This window comes from Amblyraja radiata, chromosome 29 (genome assembly GCF_010909765.2).
Source record: "Amblyraja radiata isolate CabotCenter1 chromosome 29, sAmbRad1.1.pri, whole genome shotgun sequence".
In the NCBI taxonomy this organism is placed as follows: Eukaryota; Metazoa; Chordata; class Chondrichthyes; order Rajiformes; family Rajidae; genus Amblyraja; species Amblyraja radiata.
The window spans coordinates 18,711,091-18,725,957 of NC_045984.1; the positions used below are offsets into that span (position 1 = coordinate 18,711,091).

The 14,867-nt window shown below is 40.3% G+C and overlaps 1 protein-coding gene across 4 annotated transcripts in view; it reads right to left on the minus strand.

Moving 5' to 3' along the window:
* The window catches only part of safb2 (scaffold attachment factor B2), a 48,646-nt gene extending 35,319 nt beyond the window's left edge, over window positions 1-13,327 (minus strand). For 3 of the 4 annotated variants that reach the window (XM_033046746.1, XM_033046748.1, XM_033046747.1), the window contains exons 1-5: window positions 13,106-13,327; window positions 11,583-11,670; window positions 11,281-11,342; window positions 2,893-3,150; window positions 856-930 (exon numbers count right to left, since the gene is read on the minus strand). In XM_033046746.1, the coding sequence (XP_032902637.1) occupies window positions 856-930; window positions 2,893-3,150; window positions 11,281-11,342; window positions 11,583-11,670; window positions 13,106-13,255 (633 nt within the window). In that variant the 5' untranslated portion in view covers window positions 13,256-13,327. The remainder of the gene's footprint in view (window positions 1-855; window positions 931-2,892; window positions 3,151-11,280; window positions 11,343-11,582; window positions 11,671-13,105) is intronic. The other variant, XM_033046749.1, reaches the window with a different exon arrangement.
* Window positions 13,328-14,867: the final 1,540 nt, after the last annotated feature.

The window sequence follows — 14,867 nt, forward strand, 5'->3', positions numbered from 1 at the left end:
ATGGTTAACAGAATATTTTGTGTATTTTCCATTTTTTGTTGCGGGGGAAGAATTGACTGTAAAGACAGAACCCAGTTGTTACCCAGGGGACTGCCAGTACACCAGTTGTTGAAATGCTGCTTCATTTACTTCAGGTTTACAAGATCACTTTGTTCCACAGCATTATGCAAATTAAAGATGTACCTGTGTTGTCTCGTAAAAGCATTACAGTTCTGTTATCATGAATATCCACAATATGTATATTGGGAATGTTTTACAGTAATTGGCTGTGAAATGGAAACTGCCAGTTCATTTAATTGGTAATGTTAAAGCGACTGACAGATATTAAAGGTCGCATGTATGATAAATTAGTAAAACAAATCATCAAATTTAGAATTATTTTACTACATAATTTGGATCATTGCAGGTAGTTAAACTTGTATGTTATAAAATATTATGGTATAATTATGGAACATTTGATTAGCTTGCTATCCGTAGATAATTGCCTTGCTAAATTGAATAAAAATTGAAACGTAACTTTTGAGGCAAATGATCTTAAGAGCATGATATTCAGGAAATAACTGGATGTTGATACCCTGTGACTGCATATTACCTTTCAAGCCAGCAAATGTACTGGTCAAATATTCAAAATCTCAGCAAGAACTAGAATGGTTAATTGAAGCCAAAGGAACATGTAAGTAGACATGGAAAAAATAGTTGAATTATAAGGTTAGAACATTGGGGCAGATTGGAATGGAGGATACATTTTATGGTGCAGAGGAAAGTTTGGAGGGACCATTTATTTTTATACTTCTTACAATTACTGTAAAACAGACAATCTAGAACAAAAATAACAATCTCAAACTTGCATCCTACTTTATTTGACATGGATTCCTCCTCTGCAGTGCAAGGCATGTCAGAGTCCATCATCTCTTTTGATTCATCCACAATCTGAAATATTATAAAAACATTAGCCCATCAGGCAAGGAATAATTCAAATTTAACTGATTTGCAGTAAAAATGCCATGTTTCAACATCTAACAGGAAAGTGACCCTGCAGCTGCGGAATTAGCTAAAAATCAGTCAGTGTGTCTTTCCAAACTGTCATCTGTATACTTTTGTGTTAGACGGTTAAAGATTAAGATGAATTTCCAAGAAGAACAATTTGTTACACAAATTATCCTCCAGGTCTAGACATTACCCCGTTGTCAGAAACTGCATTTCACCAACAAAAAAATTCTAACTGATTGTTTCTCAAATCCAGGCTCAACATGCTGGGTTGAAGAACATTTATTTCTGATACCCTAGTAACAGCATAATTACTGGCATTGTCTAGTTTAGTTATAAACGGAGTTAATGGCTCAGGTTTTGCAGTTGCAAGATGATGCAAGTGTCACCATTCAATGCTATTACTTTGAAATTGATAATACCTTCTGGAATGTGCACATGCACAACCAAAAATGAAAATCCAGAAGTTATGGTCAGCAATTCCCTGCTCCCCATAATTTTGCATCCTTTTCCTGCATAATTTTGAAAAATCAAATCTCGCAAGAACTTAATAGTACACATTATTCGAACAATGTCCCATCCCAAAGGTTGTGCATCATTGCACAGGGTGAAAGTGAGGGTTTTTTTTTAATAGTAGACCAACCACTAACACTGCAGGCCCTTAGCTAATTTTGAGTACTCCAATTTCCTCTTAAATATTTCAAAATAGAGGATTTCATTTTTTTTTAAAGCATTATTCTCAAGCAAAGGCTCCAAACTTTATTCATACTCTAATGTCTAAAATGTTAGTTAAAATTTTTGCTTTCTATTGCCTGGTTCACCGACTCAAAATTCCTTCAATCAACCAGCTATTCAGTCTGCTTGATGAAATCGCTATTGCCTGACTAAGGATCTCATAATAGGCACTTGACAACAACAAATGCAGATAAAGCGAAGCCTGCACTGGAGGTGGTGACATTTTCTTGGCAGCTTTCTGAAAGGTTGCCAATTTTCCATTCTTCACTGCTTAATGCAAAATCCAGGCCATTCAGTATACATTCTTCTGCCACTCTATTAGTTTAATCCCAATCTTAAAACAGTACCACCTCTATTGAAAATGCCCCTTTCCCACACCATTCCATGTAGCTATGATCATCCTTGTTGATAAATTCATGCTGCAGATCCCATGCTCAGCAGAAAAATAATTAAAAATTGAAAAGATGAAAATTAAATTGCACAAATTCAGCTAGCTGGCATAGATAGCCTAATTAACTCTTCCCATTCGAATGCATCTAATTTGCTCTATATATCAATTTCCCCACTAAGATTTGCCAAATTCTATCAACTTGTGCACATCTCTTACTCTGTGTAAGTATCTCCTTACTAAAGATTTAAAAAATCAATCCTTAATATTGATCTTATTAAAATCACTATGTACTTTTTAAAAGATATTTGGGAGTGTTCTTTCAGCCTTTAGTATTTCAGTGGACATAGCTCATATCTTATGTTTTCCCACATAACGGATTATCCCAGTGATCCTAAAGAAAAACATTTCTCCATTTTAATCTCATCTATCATTGGGTGCCAAAGCATGAATATGGTATCAACTATAGCCTCACCAGTATTTTGGCTAAATATGATTGCCTGACAGCTTTACTTATAAAATCCAGAATATGGCTGCCCTTTTGTGGTTTATTTACTTGTAGGTGTAGCAGGTGTAGGCAGGTGTAGCATATACAGCCAAAGGGAAGATTTGAACATAGGTCTCCAAAGACAGAAGGGCAGCACAACAACCCACTGATCCATCCAGACCCTCCCAGAATAAGCCAAATTCAGCTTTCCTCCCTTTTACAGTGGATTCTGTCCAACCACAATTGAATGCAAATACACATTCATGAAAAGTAAGTTAATTTAAATTCTTCATACTTCTGCTGGAAGGTTTGTGCTTAGAATCAGAGCTGACTCCAGAGGTTCTTCTGCACCCATCTCCAAAGGTAGCTGCATAGTAATCTCTACAGGTAGTCCTACGTGTTCAATATTCTTGGTTAAAGACGCTGTGATCTGTTCAATCTCATTTTCATCAGCACACCCTGCCATTGCACCTTCGATGTCAGTTTCATTCCCAAAATTAACATCCAATGCTGAAATGTCCTGTAATTGGTCAACACTGGCTTCTATATCCTCCTGCAATGAAATATGCATATTACTTTAGTGTGTTTAAAAACAGGATAGGAAACATCATACAGGACTCACAGCCTTATGATGGATACATTGCCAAATTATGCATGTCAAAAATCTCATAACTTCCAAACTATCTCAAAATAACTTAAATGTTATAACTTTTCAATTTAAAACTGAACAAATGCAAACTGAACAAATGCTTAACTGACAATTCTGTGAGAACCAATATTAGTAATGGGTTGGTGTAAGTCGATCAAGTCAACCTACTGAAATGATGAAGTGCCATATCAATTATGTTTTACCAGGGCACAAAGACAACTTGTGGTACACATATTTTCTTGATGCATCTTCAGAATCCAAGTGTAGGAGACCCATGGTAAGTTACAGCATACCAGTTTAGATAAACACTTTAGATATTACTTTTTAGCAGACCCTTTAGAAGTGAATATGCCTTTGCTTCTAAAAACCCATCTGCCCTGCAATACCAGTTCCGACTCCCAGATCTCAAACATGTTATCAGTAATAATAAATGAAGTTTGAATCAGGATTGCATGATTCCAACCAATACAAATGGCATCCAGCAACTGAAGTTGGCAGCAACTGCTAGCAAAAGCCACAGGCACAAATAGATTGTGTTAAGTGTTTAAAGTCACAAACATATTTAACACACAAGACGCCTACTTCCATTGGTATCATTGTTGCTATCGCATGGAAGATAAACACCCCCTCTCCTCCCCCCATTCGTAACAAGGACAGAGTCCCCTTTGTCCTCACCTTCCACCCCATCAGCCGTCGCATACAGAATATAATCCTCCAACATTTTTGCCACCTCCAACGGGATCCCACTACTGGCCACATCTTCCCATCTCCACCACTTTCTGCTTTCCACAGACCGTACCCTCCGAAACTCCATGGTCAACTCGCCCATTCCCACCAAAACCACCCCCCCCCCCAGGTACTTTCCCCTGCAACTGCAGGAGATGCAACACCTGTTCCTTTATCTCCCCCCTCTACGCCATCCCAAGGACCCAAACAGTCTTTCCAGGAGAGACACACGTTTACTTGCACTTCCCCCACCTCATTTACTGTATCCGCTGTTCCAGGTGTCAACTTCTCTACATCGGTAAGGCTAAGCGCAGGCTCAGCGATCGTTTCGCTAAACACCTCCGCTCAGTCCGTCTTAACATACCTGATCTCCCGGTGGCTCAGCACTTCAATTCCCCCCTCCAATCTGACCTTTCTGTCCTGGGGCCCCCTCCATTGTTAGAGTGATGCCCAGTGCAAATTGTAGGAACAGCACCTCATATTTCGCTTGGGTAGTTTACACCCCAGCGGTATGTACATTGACTTCTCTAACTTCAGATAGTCCTTGCTTTCTCTCTCCATCCCCTTCCCCTTCCCAGTTCTCCCAATGATCTTATTGTCTCCGCCTACATTCTATCTTTGTCCCGCCCCTTCCCCTGACATCAGTCTGAAGAAGGGTCTCGACCCGAAGCGTCGCCCATTCCTTCTCTCCAGAGATGCTACCTCACCCGCTGAGTTACTCCAGCATTTTGTGTCAAACTCCCCACAAACTGAAATTTACAAGATGACTGGTTAAGGTTATTTATAATGACATAATTTAGCATTTATTGCTCAGCAATTTCTCTGGCATTGAAAATTAAATATTCAGTCTTATTCTTACGTTTGAACTGTGACTAGATTGAAAGTATATTTTTTGCTTAACTTTGTCCTTTCTCAAAATCTAGTTTTCTTTCTCCTCTTTGTTCAATGTTTGGTATTAAATTTATCCAGTCTAATTTACACTAGTTAGTTCTAGCACTTGATGTTATAATTGTTCTATTCAATTGGGTGGTATACAGTTGCTTGCCATGTTTAGAAATGAAACAACCCAAACTATGTGGACATGAGTACTTGTAATATAAATGCAAAAATTAACAATAAAAAATGTATTATCAAATACATTGCAGGAGGATCGGGTCCGGGAACTTAATATTCAGGGTAATACATCCTATAGAAAGGACAGGCAGGTGGGCAGAGGAGGGGGGGTAGCTCTTCTGGTGAGGGATGGACTTTAATCCCTTGCGAGGGAAGGCATAGGGACTGACGAGGTAGAGTCACTGTGGATTGAGTTGAGGAATTGCAAAGGCAAGAAGATACTAATTGGTGTTATCTACAGACCCCCAAATAGTAGCCCCGATGTAGGGTGCAAGTTGCAGCAGGAGTTAAAACTGGCATGTAACAAAGGTAATGCCACTGTGGTGATGGGGATTTCAATATGCAGGTAGACTGGGAAAATCAGGTTGGTTCAGGGCCCCAAGAAAGAGAGTTTGTAGAGTGCCTCCGAGATGGATTCTTAGAGCAGCATGTAATGGAGCCGACCAGAGAAAAGGCAATTCTGGATTTAGTGTTGTCCAATGAACCAAATTTGATAAGAGAACTCGAGGTGAAGGAACCGCTTGGGGGCAGTGATCATAATATGATTAGTTTTAATCTGCAATTTGAGAAGGAGATGATTAAATCGGAAGTGGCAGAGCTGAACAAAGGGGATTATGAAGGCATGAGAGAGGAGCTGGCCAAGGTGGACTGGAAAGGGATACTAGCAGGAATGAGGGTGGAACAGCAATGGCAGGAAGTTCTGGGCATAATCCGGAAGACGTAGGATCATTTAATTCCAAAAAGGAAGAAAGATTCTTAGGAGGTAACCGTGGCTGACAAGAGAATTTAGGGATAGAATAAAACTAAAAGAAAAGATGTATAACACAGCAAAGAGTAGCCGGAGGCCAGAGGATTGGGAAACTTTAATAGGACAACAGAAGGAAACAAATCTGGCAATGCGGGCTGAAAAGATGAGGTACGAAGGGAAGCTGGCCAGGAATATAAAGAAGGACGGTAAAAGCTCCTTTAGATCTGTTAAGGGAAAAGAGTAGCAAAGTCAAATGTGGGTCCCTTGAATGCAGACACAGGTGAAATTATTATGGGGAACAAGAAAATGGCAGAAGAGTTGAACAGGTACTTCGGATCTGTCTTCACTAAGGAAGACACAATCTCCCAGAAGTACTGGAGGACAGAGGATCTAAGGGGGTCGAGGAACTGAAAGAAATTTTCATTAAGCGAGAAATAGTATTGGGTAGGCTAATGGGACTGAAGGATGAAAAATCCCTGGGGCCTGATGGGACTGCATCCCAGGGTCTTCAGGGAGGTGGCTCTAGAAATAGTGGACGCATTGGTGATCATTTTCCAATGTTCAATAGATTCAGGATCAGTTCCTGTGGATTGGAGGATAGCCAATGTTATCCCACTTTTCAAGAAAGGAGCGAGAGAAAACAGGGAATTGCAAACCAGTTAGCCTGACTTCGGTGGTGGGAAAGATGCTGGAGTCAATTATTAAAGAGGTAATAATGGGGCATTTGGATAGTGGTAAAAGGATTAGTCCAAGTCAGCATGGATTTATGAAAGGAAAATCATGATTGACTAATCTTCTGGAATTTTTGGAGGATGAAGGGGAGCCAGTGGATGTAGTGTATCTAGACTTTCAGAAACCCTTTGATAAGGTCCCGCACAGGAGACTGGTGACTAAAATGAGAGCACATGGTATTGGGGGTTACGGTGTTGACGTGGATAGAAAATTGGTTGGCAGACAGGAAGCAAAGAGTAGGAGTGCACGGGTCCTTTTCAGGATGGCAGGCAGTAGCGAATGGAGTGCCACAAGGCTCGGTGTTGGGGCCGCATGTGTTTACCATATATATTAATGATTTGGAAGAGGGAATTAGGAGCAACACTAGCAAGTTTGCGGATGACACAAAGCTGGGTGGCAGTGTGAACTGTGAAGAGGATGTTAGGAGGTTGCAGGGTGACCTGGACAGGTTGAGTGAGTGGGCAGATGCTTGGCAGGTGCAGTATAATATAGATAAATGTGAGGTTATCCACTTTGGTGGCAAAAACAAGGGGGCAGATTATTATCTCAATGGGGTTAGGTTAGATAAAGGGGAGGTACACCAGTCACTGAAGGTTGGCGTGCAAGTACAGCAGGCGGTGAAGAAAACTAATGGAATGTTGGCCTTCATAACAAGAGGATTTCAGTATAGGAGTAGAGAGGTTCTTCTGCAGTTGTAATGGGCTCTGGGTAAGACCACATCTGGAGTATTGCGTACAGTTTTGGTCTCCTAATTTGAGGAAGGACATCCTTGTGATTGAGGCAGTGCAGCGTAAGTTCACGAGATTGATCCCTGGGATGGCGGGACTGTCATAAGACGGAAGATTGAAAAGACTGGGCTTGTATTCACTGGAGTTTAGAAGGATGAGGGGGTATCTTATAGAAACATATAAAATTATATGTTTCTATCTGTAAGATCATCTCTTACCCCTCTCACCGTGGCCACTTTGAAGTACTTCCCTCTGGCCGGCGACTCTACGGACTGTCAAAGCCGCCAAGGCCATACATAAAAACAGCTTTTTTCCCACACAAGCAGTAGCTCTATTCAACAGCCAAAAGTCTGTAGCCTCCTTTTGCTGTTTTTTTATTTTATTCTTCACATGTTTAAATTATGTTTCATTTTTAATTGTCTACTGTATATCGTGTTGTTATCCTTGCGAGCAAAGCACCAAGGCAAATTCCTTGTATATATACATGTACTTGGCTAATAAAATGTATTCAATTCAAGTCAATATAATAGGATATTGCTTTCTTCATGGCTTTAACATCACTGCAGTTGGCCAGTACTCACATTGCAATACTGCTTTTTTTTTTTTACAGACCTCCAAATCTGTTCTCCAAGCCAAAATTGCACGTTTTCTCGGCTGCAGCTGAATTTCCATGAGATTCATTACATACAAAACTGTTGAAGGGGCTAACAAGATCCACAGTAGAGTAGTCCTTCCCATTTTCAGAACTCCTTTTACATATTTTTGCCCGTTTTACAGCACCCGCATTTCCTTTTTCGATTACTGTTGCGATTTGACTTTCCACCTTACCTCCACTAGCAACATTTGATTTCCCATTTTACCTTCATCCAATGACTGACCACACTACCATTAGCCTTCCTACACTAATGGTTTTCATCGAACACCTGCATTGCACATAAGTCAAATGCTTCAAATAAAGGGGCACTAGCCATATAACTTGTTAAATTTAAGGGAGTCGTTGATCTACAGCTGCAATGGAAATGTGTCACTCGCTATCTAATGAAATGCATAATGGTGGCAACAAAGCCAAAATATTTAAAGAACTTACTTACTCTTTTCCCCTCAATCTGCTTTGTAATATATTTGAGTCTCTTTACTACTTTAGCATGATTTGAACTGCCTAGTTTTAAGAAGTATCAATGTTTCATGATTAGATCAATGCGGACAAACAGGAAATTGATGTACAGCATGGGCTACAAAAGAGCACAAAAACTCTTGGGTTTCAAGCTGGAAAGGGTGCTGAGATGATTTAAGAGGATGTTGCCAGGACACGAGGGCCTGAGCTATAGGGAGAGGATGAGCAGGCTAGGGCTCTATCCCTTGGAGCAAATGAGGATGAAGGGTGATCTTCTAGAGGTGTGTAAAATCATGAGAGGAATAGATTGGGTAGACGTACAGAGTCTCTTGCGCAGAGTAGGTGAATAGACAACCAGAGGACTTAGGTTTTACGGTGAGGGGGGGGAATGATTTAATCGGAATGAGTGGTAACTTTATCGCCAAAGGGTGGCAAGTGTATGGAACCAACTGACAGATTATTGCAATGTTTAAGAAACATTTAGACAGGTAAATGAAATGGACAGGTTGAAAGGGATATGGGCCAAACGCAGGTAGGTGGGACTAGTATAGATGGGACATGCCGGCCGGTGTGGGAAAGTTGAGCTGTTAGACTATTACTCCTGTGAGATCGGTGTTAGTTTCCCATTATTTCTATAAATATTTAGTAACTCTGTATTATCAAGCAGCCAGAATGGCAAATTTGCATAGGTAGTGGGAATAGTACCATGATCTGTAAAAATGAGTACAGAAGGAAATGCAAACATTTCATTTACATTCACTCTCAGCATCAGGCATGATATTCACATCTAGAAAAAAATTTAAGAAGAATTGGCCAGGGGTCCAGGAGGCCGGTTAGGCCCCCCCAGTGAGGGATCAGGGGGCTCCTGCATTTTCAAGAAATTGAAAGTGATTCTCAAGCTTTCTGCTGGTAGTTTACATAACAGAAGATTAAAAAAATTCTAATAAATAATCAGTAAAATAACCCCCAAAAGATAAACATTTCATAAATAAATGAATTCATACAGCTTAAAAAGAACTTTACAAAAAATGTTACATGGAATGGGTCTTTGCCTAGCACTGTGTGCAAACTGCACAGAAAAAGTGCTTCTGCTTAGGGAAGGGAAGGGAAGCTGTAAGGGAAGCTGGTCGGTGATTGGCTGCAACGCCCCGCGGAGACTGAGTCTGATTGGCCGCCGAGTGACCGGCGCATTATGTAATTGGACCCAACGTCCTAGGAGACAGCGGCTGATTGGACGGGAGGAGACCGATTTGGACGGGAATTTTATGGGAAGCTGGACGGTGATTGGACACAACACCCTTAGAGGCAGCGGTTGATTGACCACCAAATAATCGGGCACAAAAAATTGACAAATAGAAAAACAAAAACAGAAAATCGTGATTCTGATTTATATCGGAAGAATATCATGCCTAAGTATGCTTCTAGGCAGCGCAAACATTCAGAAGGCAAATTATTATGGGTATCTCGAAAGCCAGAGGGAATTAAACAAAATCTAGAGTAATTAGGGCTCAATGCAAGAAAATTAGAGAACTCTTCTGGAAGGAGAACATTAAATAATTACATGCTGTAACATTTACAGTGGTGTACCTGATAGACAAAATACTTTGAGTAAAATAGGTAATTTCAGGGTGAAAAGTAGCAAATAAATGTTTTCTAATCTTTGATGCAACTTTATATTTTGCTAGAGTAAATATGCATCTTTCGTGTGAACACATGGAAAAGTCAATAAGGGTGAAAATGCCAACAGTACCTCCACAGATGTTCATTGGATATTTATTGGCTTACAAAGTGAACAACTTAAAGACTTCTAATGCAATAGTAAAAAACCTGAAAACAATGCAATATGAAAGCCCACAGTGGTGTACTTCCATATACCTTACATATTCAGCAGGTAAAATTACATTGGTCCATCAAATTAACTGAAAATAAGAAAAGAGAAATTATGAAATAATATCCAGTGCAGGTCAAAGGCAAGGCAAAGCTTCATAAAATGTAAATAAATATTTGAGACATTGTGTCACATGTGCGAAGATCAGGCAAGAGTGAAAATAGCACCAGAGGAAGTAAGAGTAACAGAGGAAGGACAGATACTGCATGCCCTAAAATTCTACCTGATAAATACTATTTTCTGCTGGAGCTTGCCAGAAATTACAGTATTTAGTAAACCAACAATAATCATAGGCAAGTACTGTTTATAAAGTTAGTGCTCCTCATGTTCTCGACATACCAAAAAAGGTATGTGATTAATTACTAATTGGATACAAATTTTACTGAATTGAAAAGCATTTTGCAAAATATCACAGCACAACTGATAGGATGAAAAGTGCTTAAGTAAGCTGCTACTTCTCTTAAGAGTAACAAAAAACATAACAGGAAAAAACTGAGTTTTTGTGGAAACAGATGTTTGTGCATCAGAGCATATGGCCATCTTTTTTAAGGGTGGAAACATAAAACAAATCATAACTGCGACGACAGCAAAGGTCAAACAATGGAACATAATGATGGGTTTTTTCTGGGACACATAACTAGCGTTCATCCAGCCACATCAGTTGTTCCAAAGTTGCTAACAGCATATAATCAAGAATAAATAAAATGAATATTATGACAAACAGTTTAGTTGTCTCAAGCATGCAATTAGATAAACTCATTTTACTGGATACTTAGTTTGGAAAATATAGTTTAAAAAACATAGTAAAGGTGTTAGGTACACAAAAATGCTGGTAAAACATAGTAAAAGTGTTAATGTTCACAATTAGAAATACAAAATTTTCAGCCTGAAATGAAGGACGCTATTTCTTTTTACTCAAAAGTCACTGCTAATATTTTAGAATATTAATTGCATCAAACAATCCTAAAACAGCTCAGTCACCAACCTGTCCATCTCCAGAATCCTCCTCCAGTCCATCATCTGTTCCATCATCCTCTGTCCTCCGACCTATATCAGAGTGTGAAGAATTGTCAAGATTTCAATTTTACTAAGTAGTACATGTTGCATGCTAAGATGCATGCTTATGCAGTATCAGGGCAATATTAATAGCATGTTACGTGAATGCTGTTTTAAACATGGAGTACAGAAAAATTGACTTTTCTGGCAGAGCTACCATGGGATTCCTTAGTCAGTAAAGTGATCACACACAATGTTGTATATTCTCCACTTGTTATTAATGTCCATTACCTTTCCCTGTTCGCTTTGGTATTTTTCTTCCTGGAGTGTCTGCTGCAATTGGAATTTCATCTGGATTCCCACCTTCCTCTACAATCACCTAAAAGACAGTACAAATATTACAGGGGGAAAAGTGGATTGGCTCATGCTTAAAAAAAGTATACATTGACGTTAAAACCTGCATATCTTAGAATTAAAGGCTAGCGATGAATTCAAACAAAGTAAAACTTTAGTAGCATGAAAATTAACGTATTTTACTATCTCAACATCTAGCCAATGGAATGACAAAACAGTCTAGTCCCAGGGATAATATAAAAATTGAGTCAACTAGATTGTATACAGCAAGGTGCCACAAAGAGAAAATGGCACAATAACCACATTGTTTTAAATTAAGGATGTGATTTAACATTTCATTGAAAAGACAGCACCTCCAACATCATAATTCTACATATGTCTTCAGTTGGGGTTTTTTTGTTGAATTTGCTGCTATTGTATAGGACAGATTCTGAGACAGGAGTGATTGATTGTGCCACATCAAAATCAGTCATAGGTGTAGATTCAAATTACAACTTAAAATTATGCCAATCTGGCATATAACCCTCTCCATTGCTGAAAGTGTCTTTGGCTTTTACTTCTACACTCTGTGATTTTTCTTCTAATCCATTTCCCTATATAATCTCTTCAATTACATAATTTATTTTAACGCTTACATTTCTAGTCCCTCCACTTGCCTTCTAAAGCACCATCAAATTTGCAGTGAGATACTAGTTTTAGGTATAAACTTTTTAATTAGCCCACAAGTAACTCTTTGTACAGAACAATGAATGCGACTCAAATAACATTATTTACAGTATAAAAGTTAGATTTTCTTTACGTACGTTTTTTTTACATTAAATTCAAATTAGTTTAATTATAATTAGTATTATCCACGGTTCGAGTATTTTATTTTTATATTTTGTGTAAGCAAAAAAACGTGGCTTCGATGAATGGCAGAATCTGAATTAACCTCGGCCTTTTCTAATGTTGATTTCTCAAGATTGGATTTTGATTTCCCCCCCCCCCCGTATTTTCTACAGTCCACAGGCTAACAAAACGCGTGCGATAAACACACCAACAATAACCTTTTGTCAGGATTCATGCAGAAAATTGCAGTATTGAGTCAGAACAGGAGATAAGTTACTGGGTAACACAAGGTAATTAAGTGGAGCATATATTAGCAAGGTTGGGTGTTAAGAGAAGTCCCACTGGAGTAAAAAAAAAATCATGCGATCTTGAAAAGAAACATCGATTTGTACGTGAAGAAAATGGGAATTAACACCGAAACTCAATTAAAGAAAATGTATATTAAGATAAACGCCAGGAAAATTGTAGAAATAAACAGCAAGTGGGTCGCGAAATGTACAGGCACCGCGACCTCAACTCCGGGGCCGACTGCCAGCCAGATGCTTGTGGACCGCTTCTCCGGAGCCGGGAAACAACGGCCACGGAGACGCGCGGACAAGGCCTCGCCGTTGGCACCCGCCTCGACCCCTCACCTTGCGGAGCCTTTCCACCAGCACGCTCTTGTTGCCGCTGGTATCAAGGTTTCTCTTCTTCAGTTGCGCTTTCAGGTCCACCACCCTGAGCTCGGTAATCCTGCGCAACTCATCGACCGCATCAACAACTGCCACGTTTTCTGCCGCCATCACTGCAAACCGCCGCTCCACGACAGGGCTACAAAATGGCGTCGGCTACTGCAGGAAAAACCGGGTCCGCCTGCTGCGCGTGCGTGGACGCGGCAAGCGCGGGAGGCCGGTCCGTGTGCGCGCGCAGACACTGGACCTCTCCATCACAGCGGGCGGGAAGACGGGCATGGACGTGGCCTCAGTCTGTTGAGGTCTACCATCCACACCACATTACCTCCACTCATTGCAATTCTCAATGTTTTTTTGCTCTCTGCTATTTTTTAACTCTGCTCAAACCTTAATTCTACATATAATTTTGAACTACGCTGCTCTCAAAAGTGTTTTATTGTCATATGTCCCAAATATAACAATGAAATTCTTACTTTTCTCCGTCTGCCATCAGGTCATGGTCAATAGGTGCAGGAGTAGGCCATTCGGCCCTTCGAGCTAGCACTGCCATTCTCTGTGATCCTGGCTGATCATCCACACTCAGTACCCCGTTCCTGCCTTTTCCCCCATATCCCGTGTCTCTGCTATCTTTAAGAGCTCTATCCAACTCTCTCTTGAAAGCATACCGAGAATTGGCCTCCACTGCTTTCTGAGGCAAAGAATTCCACAGATTCACGACCCTCTGTGTGAAAACGTTTTTCCTCATCTCTGTTCTAAATGGCTTGCCCCTTATTCTTAAACTGTGGCCCCTGGTTCTGGACTCCCCCAACATCAGGAACATGTTTCCTGCGTCTAGTGTGCCCCAACTCTTAATAATCTTATATGTTTCAATAAGATGCCCTCTCATCTTTCTAAATTCCAGAGAATACATGCCCAGCCGCTCCATTCTATCAACATATGACAGTCACGCCATCCCGGGAATTAACCTGGTGGCTGCACTCCCTCAAAAGCAAAAATGCCCTTCTTCAAATTTGGAGACCAAAACTGCATACAATACTCCAGGTGTGGTCTCAATAGGGCCCTGTACAACTGCAGAAAGACCCCCACACAAGTCCTTTCACATTTTATGAATCCCATCTAACTTTTGATTATCCTGAAATATTTAATTCCCAACCTTGGTGTCTTTGCAAACACCCTGAATCAAAAGCTTTTACAAATATATTTCACGACCAATGAAGATAATGGAACTGTGTCGGAAAGAACTGCAGATGCTGGTTTAAATCAAAGGTAGACACAAAATGCTGGAGTAACTCAGCGGGTCAGGCAGCATCTCTGGAAAGAGGAATGGGTGACGTTTTGGGTTTGCGTTGAGAAGCTGAGACAATTTATAATGATACTAGACCAAGTGCCGACCCGTTGGGTCCCGTTTCCCCAACGCAATATTCCACCACTCACCCATAGCCCCCAACTGCGCAGGTACGGCTGACGTTTTTAAAGTTTAAAATGACAAAAACTTGTCAAATATAAGCTCCCCCCGCTCCTCATCTCTCCCCTATCGCACTCCCCCACTAAACACAATGTTTAAATAAAATTTCTCCTCCTCCCCGCCCCCACTCCCTCCCTCTCCTTACAACAATGTAACAAATCTCTCATTGCAGTGGGTGGAACACTGTTGATGGGCAGTTTATGTAAATGAGATCGCATTGTGATGTCATTGTCGGGTGGAGCACTGTTCACAGGCAGT